We start from the raw sequence: 20,761 nt of genomic DNA on the forward strand, positions 1-20,761 counted from the left end.
TCTAAAACTGAAGACAAGGAAGTAGATTGCGGCTCCTTGTGATGAGTAGTACACCAAGTAGAAAATCTAGTCCATTTCTGGGTGTAACACAGAATAGTGGACGGCTTCCTGGAAGCCTCTAGAACAGTGTTTTTCAACCTTTTTACACCCGTGGACCGGCAGAAATAAAAGAATTATTTTGTGGACCGGCAAACTACTAAGACTGAAATTTTAAAAAACACATTTACGTCCCTTCTCTGCAAGCTCGGTCCCCGCAAACCATCTGATCCCATCCGCACAAGCCTCATTTTATATTGAACGTATTTTATTAAAGTATAAAAAGAAACAATATTCTGTACAATTGACATTTTATAAATACAAATATACAGAGCAAGGACCAACAAAACCCCTGTCTCCCCTCCCCTTCACATAGATCCCCTCTACTATCAAGAAAACTGAACAAGCCAAATTATTATAGAATGCAACACAGAAATCATGCTAACAGAATACTGCAAGTCACACATGACAGGAATAGTGTTAGGGGAGCGCCCCTTTGTCAGAGAGAGCCCTAAGCCAGCTGGAAGCTAAAGAAGCATTGCTTGGACTTTGCAGTCCCCAGTTATGTCTCTAGCAGGATATATATTTCAAATCAGATATATTCTAATGACAAAATAGAAATAAAATTATTTTTTTCTACCTTTTGTTGTCTCTGGTTTCTGATTTTATCTTCTTTTCCTTCCAGCGTCTGCCCTGTCTCTTCAATCCAGCATCTGCCCGTTCCATCCACTGTCTGCCTCCCCCTGCCATCTCTCCTCTAGGCCCCCCCCCCCCTCTTTGGTCTGGCATCCATCATCTTCCCTCTGTTCCCTCATGGTCTGGCATCTTTCTCCTTTCATCTCTCTTTCCCTCCCCCCTGTGGTTTTTAGCATCTCTCTCATCTCATTTCCTCCGCTCAGATCTGATATCTCTGTCTCCTTCCCCGTTCTCTGGCTTCTCTCGCTCTCTTCCCTTTCCTTCTCTGGTCTTCCATCTTTATTTTCTGCCTCCGTCTAAATTAAATTCTTTCTTATTATGCAGTCCTCAGTTTCTCTCTTTTCACTGTGTCTACCCACAGCATGCCACCCCCTTCCTTCACCCCTCAACTATCTTATTCCCCCATCCAGCATATGTCCTTTTTCTTTATCCCTCCTTCCATCCAGTATGTGTTCTCTTTCTCCACTTTCATTCAGCATTTCCTCTCCCTTCGCCCCACTTCTATCATCTGCCCTCTTCTCTCTCCCCACTTCCATCATCTGCCCTCTTCTCTCTCCCCACTTTCATCATCTGCTCCCTTTTCTCAATCTCTCCATCCACCACAGTTCCATCTCTCACACTTCCTCTCACCTTTCTTTCCGATTTTGGCAATAAGATCGGCAACACCCCCCCCTGCGATCGGCAATGGGCCTCCTTCTCCCCCCCCCGGCATCAACAGCACTTCAAATAGGCAACGCAGTGCTCAGTCCAAAGCTTCCCTCTGAGTCGAACTGCCTGGGCAGAAACAGGAAGCTGAGTCAGAGGGAAGCTTTAGGCTGAGCACCGCGTTGACGATTTGAAATGATGTTGATGCCGGGTGGGGGAGGAGGCCTGCTGCCGAATTTGAATGCCATCGCGGGAGAGGGGGGGGAGGCCTGTTGCCGATCTTGAATTGCGTTGCGGAGGGGCCGCTGATGCCGCTCATCGACGTTACAGCCCAGACACTGCCGATGGCCCCAATCCGATCTTGCTGGCCCTGTGCGGACCGGCAGGAATTTTCTGCATACTGCCACCGGTCTGCGGACCGGCGGTTGAAGAACAGTGCTCTAGAATGTCCTGTACAGATTGAGAGAACTGTAGAGTGGCAGTTAAGTTGAAAGGTACCAAGCTGTTAGGTGTAAAGACTTCAGGTTGGGATGAAGTTGAGACCCTTGACTCTTGTGTAAGCAGAGAGGGAAATACTGAGAAGTAGAGGCTCCATGCTGCTCAGTTGAAGTAGAAGGGAGAACCAAGGTTGTCTGGGCCACCGAGGAGCTATCAGAATCATGGTGATATGCTCCTTCTTGAGTTTGACAAGAGTTTTGAAAATCAGAGGGAAAGGAGGGAATACATAGAAAAACTGATTTACCCATTCCAGAAGGAAAGCATCTGCCTCGAGGCAGTGAGGACAGTATATCCTGGAGCAGAATTGAGACAGTTTGTTGTTGTGGGGAGACGCAGAGGTCTATCTGAGGCGTTCCCCATTGAGCAAAAATGTGATGTAGAGGCGAGGAACTGAGTGCCCATTCGTGAGGTTATAGAAGATGACTCAATTTGTCCGCCAGACAGTTCTGCTGACCTTGGATGTAGATAGCTCGCAGGAAGGTGTTGTGAAGGATTGCACAATTCCAAAGCTTTAGAGCTTCCTGACAAAGAGGGAGAGATCCTGTTCCTCCCTGCTTGTTGACATAGTACATGGCGACTTGGTTGTCTGTTCGAATGAGGACTACCTGATCATGAAGAAGATGTTAAAAAGCTTTGAGAGCATTGAAGATCGCTCTGAGTTCCAACAGATTGATATGACACTGACGATCCATGCTGGACCAATGGCCTTGAGTACGGAGACCATCGAGATGAACCCCCCAAGCGTAAGTCGTCATGAGAACCTTCTGATGAGGGGGGTTGTGAAATAACAAACCTCTGGAAAGATTAGAAGAGAGCATCCACCAGTGGAGAGACTGTCTCAACGAAGGAGTCACTGTAATGTGTTGAGTGAGTGGGTCACAAGCTTGCTGCCACTGAGATGCCAGGGTCCAGTGAGGAATTCTGAGGTGAAATCTGGCACAAGGAGTCACGTGAACTGTAGAAGCCATGTGTCCTAGAGGAACCAGCATCTGCCTTGCCGAGAGTGACTTGAGGGAAGACACTCATTGACAAAGGTGAATGAGAGCATCTTGACGTGATTGAGGCAGGAATGCTCTGAGTTGAACAGTGTCCAGGATGGCTCTAATAAACTGTAGAGTTTGGGAGGAATGCAACTGGGACTTTGGAAAATTGATTTCGAACCCAAGACTTTGGAGAAACGCTATAGTCCATTGGGTCGCTACAATAACCTCCTGTTGAGACGATGCTTTGATGAGCCAGTCGTCTAGATATGGGAAGACTTGAAGACCCTGCGTCCACAGGGCTGCAGCCACCACCACAAGGCATTTGGTGAAGACTCTGGGGGATGAGGCGAGTCCGAAAGGAAGGACTTGGTACTGAAGATAAAGATTCCCCCCCTGAAATCTGAGGAATCTGCGAGAGGCTGGATGAATTGGGATACGAGTATAAGCCTCTTTGAGATCTATGGAGCATAACCAATCCCCTTGATCCATCAGAGGGGTACAGTGTTGGAAGAGAGAGCATCCAAAACTTTTATTGACAAGAAATTTGTTGAGGGCTCTGAGGTCCAGGATAGGTCACAAATCCCCCGTCTTATTTGGGACTAGAAAATAACGGGAATAAAAGCCCGTGTCTTGTTGGGTCAAGGGGACTTCCTTGACAGCTCAAAGAGCCTGAGCCTCCTGAAGAAGGGGAAGTTGTGACATGCTGGAAGGAAACTCTCTTGGAGAGAGATCTGGTGGAACTTGAAGAAATTGAAGTGAGTAACGCTCCCGGATGATGGTGAGAACCCAGAGGTCTGAGGTAATCTGCTCCCACTGTTGGTAAAAGTGATGGAGCCGACCTCCTATGGTTAGGAGAGAAGTCTGATAGATACAGGTGGACGTTATGCATGGACTTAGATTGTCAAAAAGACTGTGCTGGCTTGGCTGCAGTAGGAGTCTGGGGTTTTGGTTGACAGTGCTGCTGTGGTTGTTTCCTAGGTGGAGGCCTGGAGAAAGCTGGAGTAGATTTCTGTGGATATCGATGTGGAGGCGGTCTATAAGGCTCGGAAGCAGAGTTTTAGCCTTAGGTCGAATCAAAGAGGCAAAGGACCGCTCATGCTCTGAGAGATGCTTAGTGGTAGCCTCAATGGAGTCGTCAAAGAGCTCATTACCTTGACATGTTAAATTGGCTAGACGATCCTGCAAGTTACGGTTCATGGCCACTATGAGTAGCCAAGCCAGTCATCACATTTCCACAGCAAAAGCAGTGACCCAAGATGACCTTTCAAATGCATCATAAGTGGCTTGAAGCATGAAAAGACGTATTTGGGAGAGGGTCTGCTGAAGTTGAAACGTAGGCAACCGGTGTTCAGCCAAATCAGGAAAGAAGTAGGGCATGGTTTTAATGCAGTACTTTAGGTAGGATGTGAACATGAAGTAATTCAAGATCCTGTTTGCCATCATAGAATTTTGATATAGACGGCGTCCAAATTTATCCATTGTGCGTCCCTCTCTGCCTTGATGGTATTAGATTTTTTAACAGATGATTCCACCACTAAGGATTGGTGAGACAACTGCGGCTTCTCAAACCCTGTACAAGGAACCGTGCGGTAACGAGATTCCATTTTAGAGGGGATAGCCGGGTTTGAATAAGGAGTCTCAAGATTCCTGAGAAAAGTTTGTTTCAAAACAGGATTCATAGGCAGTCTCATAGTATCCTTTGGCGGATGAGGCAATTCCATTTCAGCCAAATATTCAGGAGTATATTTAGACTTAGATTGAAGATCAATCTGAAGAGCCTTACTGATATCAAAAATGAATCTTGAGAAAGATGTGGATTTTGAAGCCGAAGATTCCTCAGGAGAAGTGGAGCGAGACCTAGGCGCCGCTGAATAAGAAGGAGAAGCCTCCCTGGAGTATTGAGAAGGAATGTCCGTATCCAATGTAAGAGTCACAGAAGAAGCTCCACTGTGTGATATAGGCGGAGTCAGAGAATGCTCACGTTTAAGAAGCCTCAATGGAGAAGTTCCAGGAGTATGAGGAACTGAGAGCCTTGACTTGTGCCTCAGAGACAGGCGAAGGAGGATTCCTTGTAGATGGCCTCAGGAGAGGAGTCCAGGACCTGGATGTGCCTTGAGGTGGAGAAGTACGAGGCGTTGAAAGATTCGGAGTTCGAGACCTATGCCTAGGCTTGGAAGGGGCCTCAATGAATGAGGCATAGGAGACTCTGCACTTTTCCGAGGAGACTCTTTAGTCTTCTTTGAAGCGAGGTGCCTCGAGGACAAGGAGTGCTTCAAGTGAGGCATCGAACGAGGCTTCTCCACTGTGTCTCGAACAGGTTGAGTAGCTGGAGACTCAGACCTGGAAGGACGAGACGAGGAGTCACTGGAGGACAATGGTCGAGACCGATGAGGTTTTGCTCATGTTGCCGACAGAATGTACAGGCTGGCTCGCAGAGAGCAGGATTGAGGCAGTGGTAAGCTGCGTGATCAGAATAGCTTGCAGCATGTCCTCGAAGACAGACACCGAGACCAATGACTCTGGTCTGGAAGGTGCAGCAGTGCGCTCCATAGAGGGCGACCTCGAAGATAAGTATTCCCTAAGTTTGGAGGCACACTTAAGAGGAGGTCTCGTAGAGGCTGGCACGACTACACTCGTTGCCTAAATTGCCTGAGAATCAGCGGAAGGCTTCTTAGGTAGCGTACCTGCGGAGGGACGAGGAGGCTTGCCTGAGGAAGAGACCGATTTGCTCAAGGTCGAGGACTTGGAAGATGAGGCTGCCACAGTGGTCAAGGCCTTGGCCTTTTCTGAAGACTGCTCCATAGGACCAAAGAGCTCCAAGATCTTGGCACAACGCCTCCAGAGAGCTCGTTTCTGAAGGGTAGCACAGCGCAGGCAGGACTCAGGACAATGTTCAGGCTCCAAGCACTTGATACACCAACGATGGGGGTCAGTGAGAGAAATCGCCTGATTACACTAGCTACACTTCTTAAACCCAGTAAGAGGCCGGGACATATAAAAATATATGGCTGAAAATAAACGAGGGCCGGCGGCAGGACCTGAGCCCAAGCCCCGCCAGAAGAACCAACGGAAGAAAAAATACAAGTTTTTTTTTCATTTTAAGAGACGCGCTGCACAGCGACTAAAAGACAGAAACAAATAAAGAAAAAAGCAAGCCACGGTGCGAGAAGGCAACTCAAAAATTGGCAGTGCTGAAAAACAGGTACTTCTTGGCTCCGCGGAAAACTGAGGTACCTCACAGGAGGCGCATGACCTATGTTTAGCGGGAAGGCATTCACAAACTCTTTGAAAGTTCTACAAGCAAGTCTGCTTGCGAGGCTGTCCGCTATGGGGCTCCATGGATGACGTCACCCACATGTTGAGAATATGCTGCCTGCTTGTCCTGGGATAAACTACAGTTTTGCAGCCCTCAAAGGCTGGAGCTGTGCTCCATATGGAAGCTGCCATAATCAGTTGTATCTTTCCGATTTCAACACTCTACCACGGCACACATAACAGATGCACAGCTGCAGTTGGGTCTGGAGGGGAAGGTGGGGTGAAGAATGAAGAGAATATAGTGCGTGCTTCAGGAGATCAATAGTGCTCATAATTCACCTTCTGTGACTCCATTTATAGCAAGAGAAATGATGGCTAAGAAGCTCTCAGAGGATGCATGGATTATCTGTATTACAAAGAAAAATAAAAACACAATTGAAGTTAAAAGGAAATAAACATTTCACCTAAAGCCTACCTCAGGTAATCTTTGCTTCCAGACCTCATCACTGTATGCAGGATTTTAGGCTGAAGCGATTTTTAATGTGTAGGTTAGCCAAGTTACTGAAAAATTCTTGTACTGTTTTCTAGTTTCTCTTATTTTCTGATTACTGTACATACTCAAATATAAGTCAACTCGCATATAAGCTGAGGTAGCCCTTTTCCCCCTCCCCAAAAAGGAGGAAAAAGGGTTGACTCTAATATAAGCCGGTGGAGGGGGAGAAATATTAAACTGCCCTCCGCTGCCCTCAGCCCCCGTCCCTTCCTGCTCTGCAACCTCTCCCTCCCTCCTGATGCCTTGCAGGGCTCCACTGGACCTGTCATAAGACCTGGTGGCCCAGCGGTGGGCCAGGGCAGACATTCAGCTAGCAGCTCTTTTCCAAGCAGGAGCGCAGGAAGATCGCTCCTTCTTGGTTCACCACAGGATCACCAGGGAATTAAAAGGTATGTGTACGAGACAGGAGGGAGGTAAATATTGTAACAGTCGGCTGGGACAGAAGGGATCCCTCTTGTCCACGTCCACTGCGAGACCACCAGGGAATTCAAAATATATGCGGGGAGGCAGGAGGGAAGTAAAAGTTTTAAAGTTGGCCAGGAAAGGAGGTGGGAGGGATCCCTCCTGTCCTGGCCCACTGCTGGCACACCAGATCTTACGGCAGGCCTTGTGGAGGCCTGCATCAGGTTCAGGAGGGAGGGCGGGTGGGTGGGCGCTGACCTGAATATAAGCTGAGATACCCATTTTTGGGCCATTATTTTGGCCCAAAACACTCAGCTTATATTAGAGTATATATGGTATACAAGTGCAATAGTCACACAAGAACATAGAAATGACAGCAGATAAAGACTGACAAACAAGGAACTGAGGTCCAAAGAGAGCACAAAGTTGCTTACCTGTAACAGGGATGCACAGCTTTTGGCTTACTGGGCATGTGCAAGGGCTGCTGCTCATTGTGGCATCTCCCTCTTCCCTTCCCTCTATCTATATCTATAGATATAGATTTGAAGGTATGGAGGGAGGGAAAGTGTGTCTACATTCCTCTGCTGTCTACGGAGAACGAGAAGGGGATATGCAGGCACATTTGTTGGTGAGTTTCAAGCTAAAAACTGACAAAGGGTTGGTGGTAGATGTTAAGGAGCAAATAGGTTGCATGGGACCAACTGTCAAAATTGAATGTCTTGTGCTGAACTCTGGTCTATACAGTAATGCTTAGCAAAAGTGTAAATTGAGGTCCAGGTTGCTTATTTGCAGATAGCCCAATTTGGAACAGAATGAAAATTAGCTATTCAACATACTGTCACATGCAAACTGTAAGCTGCTATTCTGCCAGGACATGGCTGACCTGCTTTTGCGTAGCAAAATTCAATGCAACATGAAATCCACATTGAGATGGTCATTTTAGAGGCCAGATTACACAGATTAGCTGGGTTGTAGATAATGAAAAGTTGATTGGTATGCCACAGGGTTGCAATTGCTTTTAGGTAGAAAAGGAGTGCTCTTCTGCAGTCCAAAGAATGAAGGTGTATTTCTGCTGGAGAATTATGCGGAGGGGTGGAAAAGGATGGCAGAATGCTGCTTTGCTTAAGATGGAAGTCAGTAACCACCTGAGAAAGGAATCTTGGGTGCATTCGTAGCTGGACACAGCTGGGGAAAGTATATGGAAAGTAGGTTACCAGAGCCTGTCCATTCTGTTGGGAGAAGAGGGAGGGATTGGATCCCAGAGGAATCAGAGGAGGTCGAAAAGAAGTGGGTACCATATCTCTCTGGGCCAACGTGGTAGAATTAGGATGAGATTGGCAGAGTCTTTGATGATCTTTAGCAGAACCCTGGAAATGAGTAGAAACAGTGGAAAAGCATGCAGGAAATTGTCTGTCCAATGGATGGAAAAATAATCTCGAGCGATGGCTTGATGCACTGGTAGAACTGAACAAAAATGATGGCATTGTGTATTGTCTTGTGAGGCAAAGAGGTATATGTCGGGGGTCCCCTAGAGTTCGAACAGTCGGTGAGTTACCTTGGGGTTGAGAGACTACTCCTGAGGATCAAGTTTGTGACCGAGTGAATCTGCTATAATGATGTCTTGTCCTGGAACATATACTGCTTGTAGGCTCACTTTGAGGGATAAAGCAAGGCTTCAGAGGTGGTAGGCTTCTCTGCAGAGACAAAGAGATCCTGACCCTTCCCATTTGTTTTTGTAGAACACTGCTACTCTGTTGTCTGTTTGTATGAGAATCTGTTGGTGATAGAAGGCTCGAAAGGCATTAAGGTGGAAGGCATTAAGGATTAAGGATGGAAGGCTCGTAAGGCATTAAGGTTGGAAGGCTCGTAAGGCATTAAGACTGCATGGAATTCCAGATGATTGATGTGAAGGTGTAGTTCTTTTTGGCTCCAATGCCCTTTGGTCTTGAGTTGGAAGCATCTGTTGTGACTGTAATGTGAGGAGTAGGAGGTTTAAATGGCCAACTGTACTGTAGAGAAGGTGAGTGAATCCACCAGAATAGAGAGGTCTTGATGGAACATAACATCATAAGAATTGCCATACTGAGACAGATTGAAGATCAATCAAGCCCAGTATCCTGTTTCTAACAGTGGCCAACCCAGGTCCCAAGCACCTAGCTAGTATCCAAGTAGCAAAACAGATTCTATTCTGCTTATCCTAGGAATAAGCATCTCAATAATGGCCTATGGACTTCTCTTTTAGGAAATGATCCTTTTTTAAACTCCACTAAGCTAACTGATTTCACCACATTCTCTGGCAACGAATTCCAGAGTTTAATTACACGTTGTGTGAAGAAATATTTTCTCTGGTTTGTTTTAAATCTACTACTTAGAAGCTTCATCGCATGTCCCCTAGTCCTAGTATTTTTGGAAAGAATGAACAAGCGTTTCACATCTCCCCTTTCCACTCCGCAGTTTATTTTTATTTATTTATGTTTTTTTACAAGTTGAATAAACAATACTTGAAAGGAATATAACAATTTAAAAAGGAAACAAATAGTAAAATTATAAGATAATTCCAAACTAATGACTATAACTAAAGTCCACATTATATATAGAGAGAAACTCAATCACTTCCAAGGGAAGGTGGATTTCAGGAAATAATTCTAGATTAAACCAAATTAGAGCTCAATTGGAGTCAATTAATAGCCTGATTGGCAATTTCCATGGAAGTCTCTGGAATTCTTGTAGTTGCTTTACCTTCAAGGAAAAATTGTAACTGATCAGGTTCATAAAAAATATATCTCTTAGTTTGATAGGTTCATCTAAAAAATATCTCTCTTAGTTTGATATGTAATGCAACATTTACAAGGAAAACGTAACTGAAAGGTTGCTGCTAAATTCAAAACCGGTTGATGATAAGCCAGAAATTTCTTATGTCTGGTTTGTGTCCACTTCGATACATCAGGAAAGATTGAAATTTTAAATCCATGAAATTCAACATTATCAGTCCTATAGAATAGGCGAAGAGTTGCTTCTTTATCTTGAAGAAAAACAAAAGTTACCAATAAAGTGGCTCTAACCATAGTTTCCTCTTGAGATGTCTCCAGCATACCAGTGAGATCCAATTCTCCTGATAATGAATCACCTTTTTCTTTATCCTCTTTCGGAACATTCAAGTAATATAGCTTTTGTAACGGTAGCATATTATTTTCTGGAAATTTCAGAACTAAACTTAAGAATGAATGGAATAAATCCCTAGGTGATTGAAATTTAGACAGGAAAGTTCAGAAATCTCAAATTCAAATTTCTATTTGCATTCTCCAAATTTTATATTTTCCTAGAGAATAAAATCTTCTCTTTCAATTGTAAGTTAGTAGAAACTTTCACTTCTGCCACAATTTCTCCATTCTAACAGACTGTTGTCGAAATTTCTCTTCAAAAGTTTTACAACTGAATATTAGTATTTTGTACTGAGGCAATAAACTGGGAGCTATAGAGTTTCTAATGCATTCCAGAAACTGTAGAGTTTCTAATGCATTCCAGATAGCCTCCATGTCTATCACCGCTGATTTAATCAGAGGAGCAGGGATAGATATTCCAGGAGACTCCACCGATGGCTTCATCTCCTCAATCCCTGCTTCACTCCGAATTCCGGGTCCTCCAGCCGCTAGTGCCGACCATAAGGAAGTCGGCAAGTTGAAACTCCCATCCGGGGGTCAAGGGTGAAACCTGTAGCGCTGGAGATATCAACTCCGGCGCTTCCTGTCCTGCAGAACAAGATCTCAACAGAAGACCACAACGTAGTATTGAACATTTCCAAGGTACAATTGTCTACAGTAGAGATTGATGTGTTATCTAAGGGTCTGACGTTTGTACCTGAGAAAAGAATAGACCCGTTTGAATTTAGAGTACATTTAGAGAGATTCTTTAGGAAACTTCAATTAAGATTATTTTTTGCAGATAAAGATGAAGGAGTAGGGCAAGATAGGTCAGTGATTAGGGATAAATCTACTTGGACTCCCTCAGGTCCTTTAGATCCAGCACTGCAGACGTATAAGAATTTAGTTCTGCAGGACACTGAATATAAACAAAATAAAAATTTTTTGCCAGTTTGGAATTTGTTTAAAGCTGAGAAAGATGCCCTGAAGAGACTACAAGGGAACGACCAACTGGTTATCCGCCGGGCGGATAAAGGTGGAGCTGTTGTTATACAGGATAGGGTGCAATATGTTGCTGAGATTACACGTCAGCTTCAAGATACAACTGTCTATAGTCCATTGCTAGATGATCCTACTAATAATATCAGAGAACAGATTTTAGAAGTGGTAGGGAAAAGGTTACAACAAGGTTTTCTCACTCAGCATGAGTTTGTGTTTTTGACACCTAAATATTCTCGGATCCCTTTTCTATATACTCTTCCAAAGATTCATAAAAATCTCTCTTGTCCGTCTGGAAGACCCATAGTGTCAGCTAAAGGGTCTTTGTTGGAGAGTGTAAATCAATATGTGGACCTATTTTTGAACCCTCTTGTCCCTCTAATTAAATCTTTTGTACAAGATACCACTCATTTTTTGAAAATTTTACAATACCATCCTATGATTTCTACAGTTCTTGTTACTTTAGATCAGTGGTCTCAAACCCAAACCCTTAGTGGGGCCACATTTTGGATTTGTAGGTACTTGGAGGGCCGCAGAAAAAATAGTTAATGTCTTATTAAAGAAATGACAACTTTGCATGAGGTAGAACTCTTTATAGTTTATAAATCTTTCAGTTAAAGGAAAGATTTATAAACTATAAAGAGTTTTACCTTATGCAAAATTGTCATTAACTATTTTTTCTGCGGCACTCCAAGTACCCTATTTTTTCTGCAGCCCTCACATTTAAAGTTTAATATCTTTCCTTTCTCAAAACTGACACATTTCAATCACTATATTGAAAATAAAATCATTTTCCCTACCTTTGTTGGCTGGTGACTTTATTTTTCTGTGCTTTTAACTATGTTTCCAGGGCCTTCTTGTCCTTTGACTGTTTTTCTCTCTGTCTTTACTTTCTGCCTTGCATCCATCTTTGGCATTAACTTAATATTAAATTTTTCTGCTTTATGGAAGCATTGGATTATTGCAGGTATACGGACTCTAGGTGATGTTATTTTAAATGGTAAACTGCTTGATTTTTCACAGCTGCAACATAAATATGGTCTAAACAAATCACAAAGCTTTAAATGATTGCAGCTGAAGCAGGCTATTCAGGAGGGGTTCCCTGAATGGAAAAATCTTAACAATCAGTATAGTCTGGAATTCTTATGCTTTCAAGTGGATTTCTTAGGACACCAGACCGCACAGTGGTATAAATTGATATCTGAATTTATGAATAAAAAACCAAAGACTGGTCTTAGAGACATTTGGAGCATTGAGATTAAGCATCAAATTTCTGCATCTCAATGGCCACGAATTTGGTCTTGGAGAATGAGATGTACAGTGTTTGCATCTATGAGGAAAACTGGTTACAAAGAGGATTTTGGACCCCAGTTAGATTACAAAAGTTGGATAGCTCTAAGTCTAATAGATGCTGGCATTGTAATCTGGAAGCAGGGACTTTAGATCATTTATTATATTTTTGTCCCTGTATCATGGCCTTTTGGAAATCAATTTGGTCACAAATTAATTGTTTATTAGAAAACCATGTAGCTCTATAGCACAGTTACTTACCGTAACAGGTGTTATCCAGGGACAGCAGGCAGATATTCTTAACACATGGGTGACGTCACCGACGGAGCCCTCGGTACGGACCTTTTTAACTAGAAGTTTCTAGTTAGCCGCACCGCGCGTGCGCGAGTGCCTTCCCGCCCGACGGAGGAGTGCGTGGTCCCCAGTTAGGATAAGCCAGCTAAGAAGCCAACCCGGGGAGGTGGGTGGGACGTAAGAATATCTGCCTGCTGTCCCTGGATAACACCTGTTACGGTAAGTAACTGTGCTTTATCCCAGGACAAGCAGGCAGCATATTCTTAACACATGGGTGACCTCCAAGCTAACAAAGAGGGAGGGGGGATGGTTGGCCATCATGAAAATAAATTCTGTAACACCGATTGGCCGAAGTGACCATCCCGTCTGGAAAAGGCATCCAGACAGTAGTGAGTAGTGAACGTGTGAACTGAGGACCAAGTGGCAGCCTTGCAGATTTCCTCGATGGGCGTGGAACGGAGGAAAGCTACAGAAGCAGCCATAGCTCGGACTCTGTGGGCCGTGACAGCACCTTCCAGTGAGAGACCGGCCCGAGCATAGCAGAATGCAATACAGGCAGCAAGCCAATTTGGGAGTGTCCGTTTGGAGACAGGACGACCCAAACGGTTGGGATCGAAAGACAAAAATAGCTGAGGGGATGTACGGTGAGCTCTGGTACGATCAAGGTAGTAAGCAAGGGCACACTTACAGTCCAGCGTGTGCAACGCCTGTTCCCCAGGGTGCGAGTGAGGCTTAGGGAAGAAGACGGGCAGCACAATGGACTGGTTGAGGTGAAAAGCCGAGACCACCTTGGGAAGGAATTTAGGGTGGGTACGCAGAACAACCTTGTCATGGTGAAAAACAGTGAACGGTGGGTCGGCAACCAGTGCATGCAGTTCGCTAACCCTCCTGGCGGAGGTGATGGCAATTAGGAAAAGCACCTTCCAGGTAAGGAGCCTGAGCGAAGTTGTGGCAAGAGGCTCAAACGGAGGTTTCATGAGTGCTGAGAGAACCACATTCAGGTCCCAGACGACAGGAGGAGGCTTGAGAGGCGGTTTGATATTGAAGAGCCCTCTCATAAATCTGGAAACCAGAGGATGAGCCGTGAGGGGTTTTCCGAGAATAGGCTCATGAAACGCAGTGATGGCACTGAGGTGGACTCTGATGGAGGTGGTTTTGAGGCCAGCATTGGACAGCGAGAGCAAATATTCCAACACAGTTTCCACCGCTAAGGAGGTGGGTTCCTGATGATGCCGGAGACACCACGAGGAGAATCTGGTCCATTTCTGATGGTAACATTGGAGGGTGGCCGGTTTCCTGGAGGCGTCCAAAATGAGGCGGACCGGCTGAGATAGATTCTCTGGAGAGGTCAGCCCGAGAGAAACCAAGCTGTCAGGTGGAGCGAAGACAGATTGGGATGCAGTAGAGACTGATGCCGCTGCGTAAGTAGAGTAGGAAACACAGGAAGAGGAATGGGCTCCCTGGAGCTGAGTTGGAGCAGGAGGGAGAACCAGTGTTGGCGAGGCCACCGAGGGGCGATGAGAATCATGGTGGCGTTGTCCTTGCGGAGTTTGGACAAGGTCCGCAACATCAGAGGAAGTGGAGGGAAGGCATACAGGAACCGATCCCTCCAATCGAGCAGGAATGCATCCGAGGCCAGACGGTGAGGAGAGAAGAGTCTGGAACAGAAGAGGGGCAGTTGATGATTGTGAGGTGCTGCAAAGAGGTCCACCTGCGGAGTGCCCCATCGAGCAAAGATGGAGAGCAGAGTCGGAGGGTCCAACGTCCACTCGTGAGGTTGAAGGATGCGGCTGAGATTGTCGGCCAGGGAGTTCTGTTCGCCCTGGATATAGACCGCCCTGAGAAAAAGATTGCGGTCCGTGGCCCAGGTCCAGATGCGCAGAGCCTCCAAGCAAAGGGGGCGAGATCCGGTGCCGCCTTGCTTGTTTATGTAGTACATGGCGACTTGATTGTCTGTGCACAGGAGGAGGACTTGAGGGCAGAGGAGATGTTGGAAAGCCTTGAGGGCGTAGAACATGGCTCTGAGTTCCAGGAAATTGATGTGATGTTGACGCTCCTGTGGGGTCCAAAGTCCCTGGGTGCGTAGATCTCCTAGGTGAGCTCCCCACGCATAGGGGGACGCATCCGTGGTGATGATCATAGAGTGAGGGGGTAGATGAAAAAGTAGACCCCTGGAAAGATTTGAGGAGTTCAACCACCATTGGAGAGATTGCTGAAGAGATGATGTCACAGAGATGGGATGAGAAAGAAGATCCGTAGTCTGTGACCATTGGTTGGCGAGAGTCCACTGAGGCGTGCGAAGGTGGAGACGTGCCAGAGGAAGGACATGCACCGTCGAGGCCATGTGACCCAGGAGGACCATCATCTGTCGGGCAGGAATGGAGGGATGCATGAGCACCTGACGACAGAGGTGGAGCAGGGTCCGCTGACGATCGGAGGGGAGAAAAGCCCTCATTAGTGTGGTGTCCAGAACTGCTCCAATGAATTGAAGTCGCTGGGTGGGAAGCAGATGCGACTTGGGGTAGTTGATCTCGAACCCCAGGAGGTGGAGGAGAGAGATGGTGTGATGAGTAGCCTGTAGCACAAGTTGAGATGAAGGTGCTTTCACCAACCAATCGTCCAAGTAGGGGAACACCTGGAGGTTGTGAGACCTGAGGAAGGCCGCTACCACTATAAGGCACTTGGTGAAGACCCTGGGTGAGGAAGCGAGGCCGAACGGTAGCACCTTGTACTGATAGTGGTGGTGCAGCACCTGGAACCGCAGGTAGCGGCGAGAATTCTGATTGATGGAGATGTGAGTGTAGGCCTCTTTGAGGTCCAGGGAACATAGCCAGTCGTGTTGAGAAAGAAGAGGGTAGAGTGTGGCAAGGGAGAGCATTCTGAACTTCTCCTTGACCAGACACTTGTTGAGGTCCCTGAGATCGAGAATGGGACGGAGGTCTCCCGTCTTTTTGGGTACCAGGAAGTAGCGGGAGTAGAATCCCTGACCCCTTTGATCTGGAGGTACTTCTTCGATGGCATTGAGAAGGAGGAGGGATTGAACCTCCCTCAGGAGGAGGGGGGTTTGAGATGAGTGTGAAGCAGACTCTACGGGAGGGTTGTCTGATGGAAGAGTCTGGAAGTTGAGAGAGTAGCCGTGGCGGATGATGTTGAGGACCCACTGGTCCGATGTGATGACCTCCCAACGGCTGGAGAATATGGTGAGACGACCTCCGATTGGTTGTGGAAGAGGTAGCGAGGGTGGATGACTGGCTATGCCCTGGAGAGAAGAGTCAAAAGGGCTGGGATTGCTTAGCAGGCTGGAGAGGCTTGGAGGGTTGAGTGGCCTGAGAACGAGCCTGGGTATGGTGCTGTTGTTGACGGGGCCGCCGAGGTTGTTGAGGAGGTTGTTGAGGAGGCGGATTGAGTGGCCTGGCTGAGAACCTGCGCTGGTAAGACGACTGAGGTCGATAAGGACGGGCAGGCGGAGCCTTCTTCTTTGGTTTTATCAGGGTGTCCCACCTGGTTTCATGGGCGGAGAGTTTCTGGGTGGTGGAATCCAGTGACTCTCCAAAAAGTTCATCCCCGAGACAGGGGGCGTTGGCTAGACGATCCTGGTGGTTGATGTCCAGGTCGGAGACTCTCAGCCAGGCCAGGCGGCGCATGGCTACGGCCATGGCAGAGGCACGGGAGGTGAGCTCAAATGAGTCGTATATCGAGCGGACCATAAACTTGCGCAATTGAAGAAGGCCAGAGATGTGCTGTTGGAACAGTGGGACCTTGCGCTCCGGCAGGTACTTTTGGAGGGCGGACAGCTGTTGGACCAAATGTTTCATATAGAAAGAAAAATGGAAGGAGTAGTTGTTCGCCCTGTTGGCCAGCATGACATTCTGGTAGAGCCTCTTGCCAAACTTGTCCATGGTCTTACCCTCTCTGCCAGGAGGGGTAGAGGCATAGACACTGGAGCCCTGAGTCTTCTTCAAGGTGGATTCAACAAGAAGGGACTCATGGGGCAATTGAGACTTGTCGAACCCTGGGATAGGGATGACTCGATAGAGGTTGTCCAGTTTACGGGGGGCCCCCGGTACCGTGAGGGGATTCTCCCAGTTTTTGTAAAAAGTCTCCCATAGGATGTCATGCACGGGAAGCTTGAGGAACTCTTTAGGAGGTTGTTCGAAATCTAAAGCCTCCAGGAAGGCTTGAGACTTCTTTGAGTCAGATTCTAAAGGAAGGGACAGGGCTGCAGACATCTCCCTCAGAAATTTAGAAAATGAGGACTGCTCCGGTTTGGAGGTGGCATCGGGTGCCGACGGGTCCTCATCAGATGAGGAGGGATCCTCCTCGGTACCGAGAGGGGATTCCTCCCATAAGTCAGGGTCCCGGACCTCTGGTGCATGTCGAGACACCGGGGTGGAAGGTGCGGTATGGCGGGTCTTGGATAAAGATTTCCCAGAACGCACCGAAACGGTACCGGGAGAGGAAGACCGGCGTCGATCCCGGTCCCGGGAAGAATGACGCACTGCTTGGTGTCGAGGAGGATCCGATGTGGTATGGGAGTGAACCACTGGATGGGTGTGAAGCTGCTCAGCCGAAAGAATCGGCATGGAGGTGTTGATAGGTACCGAAGGGGTGGATACCGGGGGTTCGGTACGGGGCTCGGGCCGGTCTGGTACCGGAAGGAGCGGTGCCAGGATAGTGGGCAACAGGTGTTCGAGTTGTTGCTGTAACTGTTCCTGGAGTTGAACTTTTAAGATGGCCGAGATACTGTCATCTAGGGGTGGCATCGGAACCGCTTTCTTTTTCTTCGGTTCCTTAGATGCCGCTCCACGCCCCGGCGATGAGGAGGCCGATGACGAGGCACTCACCGAGATCGGGGCGGAGCGCTTGCGGGACCGGTGCGATGCCGGCAAGGTCGGCGTCGCCACCGTAGTTGGAGGGCGTTCGAGGGAAGAGGAAGGCTTCTTAGCCGGCTTACCTGGCGCCAGAGACGCCGATGTGGGGTCGGGCGGTGTCGAAGTAGACGGTGCAGATTTCTGTGGTACCGCTGTCGATGTCGAGGAGTCCATCACCGACCCGGTGCCGAAGAGAAGAGTTTGTTGAATTCTTCGGTTTTTAAGGGTTCTCTTTTGAAGAGTGGCACAGCGGGTGCAGGAGTCCGCCCGATGCTCCGGACCCAAACACTGCAAACACCAATTGTGTGGGTCAGTGATGGAGATCGGGCGTGCACACCGCTGGCACTTTTTAAAACCGACCTGCGGGGGCATGAAGGGGAAAACAGCCTCCGCAAAATCGAACCCCGAGGCCTGTATAATGGCAACAGGCCCCGCCGGGGCAAAATCGAAAAAAGGAGAAAAAAAGCAAGTTTTTTTTTTTTTTTTTTTTACAAAGCAAAGGAAAAAGAAACCCGAAGGCAAAAGAAGAAAAAATAGGGAAAAAAGCGCGAGCGGGAAGGCAAAAAAGTGGTTTCAACGGCCGTTGAAAAAACACACGCGTCTTCTTCGCTCCGCGGAAACGAAGAAACTGGGGACCACGCACTCCTCCGTCGGGCGGGAAGGCACTCGCGCACGCGCGGTGCGGCCAACTAGAAACTTCTAGTTAAAAAGGTCCGTACCGAGGGTTCCGTCGGTGACGTCACCCATGTGTTAAGAATATGCTGCCTGCTTGTCCTGGGATAACATATGATACAATCCTATTTGGGACGTCAATGAGAATAAAAAGTCAAATTTCATCAAATAATAATAAACTTTTATTAATAATGACAGGAGTCACCATTCAACATATCACCGGAAATTGGAAAAATTACACAAGACTTAATTACACCTTCTGGTGGAATTCATTGTGCCATATATACAAAATGGAAAGAACAATTGCCATACAAAAAGGGAATTATAATAATTTTAAGAAGGTTTGGGGGCCATTGACAACTTATTGTAATGATTAGATGCCTTTTTACATTGAAAGTATAATTATGATTATGTGAGGGGGGTGGTATATAGTTATAATATAGGTTTAATCAATATCTATGAATATAGCACATGTATGTTATTTTTTGATTATAATATCTATGAAAAGGGTGGGTGGAGGAGGAAGATATTTTATGTATTTAAGATGACAATAGAAAGAATTTCAAGTGATGTGTATGATTCAATTGATGTAATATTGTATACTTGATGTAGGATGAAAAAATGAATAAAGAATTGGGAAAAAAAAATTTCTGCTTTCTTTTCAAAATCTACGTCTTACCTTCCCTTCTATCTCTCTTTTCTTCTGTCCTATTTCCATGGTCTGACATCTCTTTCTTTCCTTTCTCTCCCTCCCTCCTTCCTTCATTCCTTTCCCTGGTCTGGCATCTGTCTTCTTCCCTCCCCCAACTTTTTATTTCTTTCACCCTGCCCCCTTCTTTCTTTCTCTCTCTCTCCATGCCCCCTTTCTTTCTTTTTTTCTTTCTCCATGCCCCGCAATCGGGGAACAGGCCAGCGCCGAGGTCTTAGCTCTCCCTGCTTATCTTCCCCAGCGCGGGGCCGACCAATTCTCGCCACCCGATGTCAATTCTAAAGTCAGAGAGGAAGTTCCGGCCCAGCCAGGCAGCGATTGGCTGGCCCGGAACTTCCTCCCTGACGTTAGAATTGACATCGGGTGGCGAGAATTGGTCGGCTCTGAGCTGGGGAAGATAAGCAGGGAGAGCTAAGACCTCGGGGCTGGCCTGTTCCACGATTGCAGTGGCTTGAGGGAGGGCAGTGAGAAGGGAAGGGAAGCAGATTGGGGACTCCTGCTTTAGGCGAGCCGCAATCGCGGTCTGTACGCAATTGTCCTCTCCACCAATCGGAAAACTTGTGAAGTGGAGAGGACAGATCGCAGGCCGCAAAATAGTCCCTGGGGGGCCGCATGCGGCCCGTGGGCCGCATGTTTGAGACCGCTGCTTTAGATGTACAGTCGCTGTATACGAATATACCTCAGGAAGAGGCTCTTGCAGTTTTAAGTTTGATATTGGAGTCTCGCCCACATCCACATTTGGTACCCTCATCTTTTATTATTCAACTACTATCTATTTCATTGAAACAGAATTTTTTTGTGTTTCAGAATGTGTTTTACCAACAATGTAGTGGGACGGCAATGGGGGCATCATGTGCTCCTGCGTTAGCCAACTTGTTTATGGCACATTTTGGAGATACTTATGTTTATCCATCGAGTTGGTTACCTAGGATTAAATTATGATGCCGGTACATAGATGATATCTTTGTGCTTTGGGAAGGGCCAGTTGAAGATCTTCTGCATGCCGTTGATGAGTTGAATCAATATACCCAAACTATCAAATTTATCTGCACATTTGATCTAAAGAAGATTGCGTTCCTGGATGTTCAGACTGAGATTAGGGATTTAACTTTTTTTACTACTGTATATTATAAAACTACAGATCATAATACTTTTTTGCACTTTTCAATTTCTCATCCAAAACATTTAAAAGAAAGTTTATCTCATTCTCAATTTTTGAGATAGACAAATCTGTTCTACTAAGGATGAGTATAAACTTCAAGCAACAGAATTGAAACAGAAATTATACAATAGAGGTTACTCAGAACAATGTGTGAAAAGAGCTTATACTAGGGCACTATATAACCCTAGAGAACGTCTTCTAGAATATTCTAAGTCAAAAGAAGAAGATCAAAGGATTACATGTATATTACTCTATTCTCAGCAAGCTAGCATCTATGGCCGCAGTTTAAAGAAGTTTTGGAAGTGTTTGTCAGTACATCCCTGTTTTCGGGAATATATTATGATGTTTGCTTTTTCTCGCAATAAAACTATTCAAGATGAATTCTGTCCAACAAGTAGAGTGGCGATAGAAGCTTTTAGTGAGCGGGTGGATAGTAGTGGGGGGATGGGACATCCCAAATGTGGTCATTGCTCTGTGTGCAGTGTAATGGAGGAGTGTTCATCTTTTATGAATCCAGCAGATCAGAAATGTTACACATTACATCATACCACGGATT

General features: G+C 46.5%; 1 protein-coding gene across 3 annotated transcripts in view; it reads right to left on the reverse strand.

Annotated features, from left to right (window-relative positions):
- THOC1 (THO complex 1) overlaps nt 1-20,761 on the reverse strand; it is a 245,576-nt gene that overhangs the window by 208,844 nt on the left and 15,971 nt on the right. For 2 of the 3 annotated variants that reach the window (XM_033933936.1, XM_033933934.1), the window contains exon 4: nt 6,453-6,519. The exons of the other annotated variant lie outside the window; for it this stretch is intronic. In XM_033933936.1, the coding sequence (XP_033789827.1) occupies nt 6,453-6,519 (67 nt within the window). The remainder of the gene's footprint in view (nt 1-6,452; nt 6,520-20,761) is intronic. 3 annotated transcript variants of the gene reach the window in all.

Source organism: Geotrypetes seraphini, chromosome 2 (genome assembly GCF_902459505.1).
Source record: "Geotrypetes seraphini chromosome 2, aGeoSer1.1, whole genome shotgun sequence".
NCBI lineage: Eukaryota > Metazoa > Chordata > Amphibia > Gymnophiona > Dermophiidae > Geotrypetes > Geotrypetes seraphini.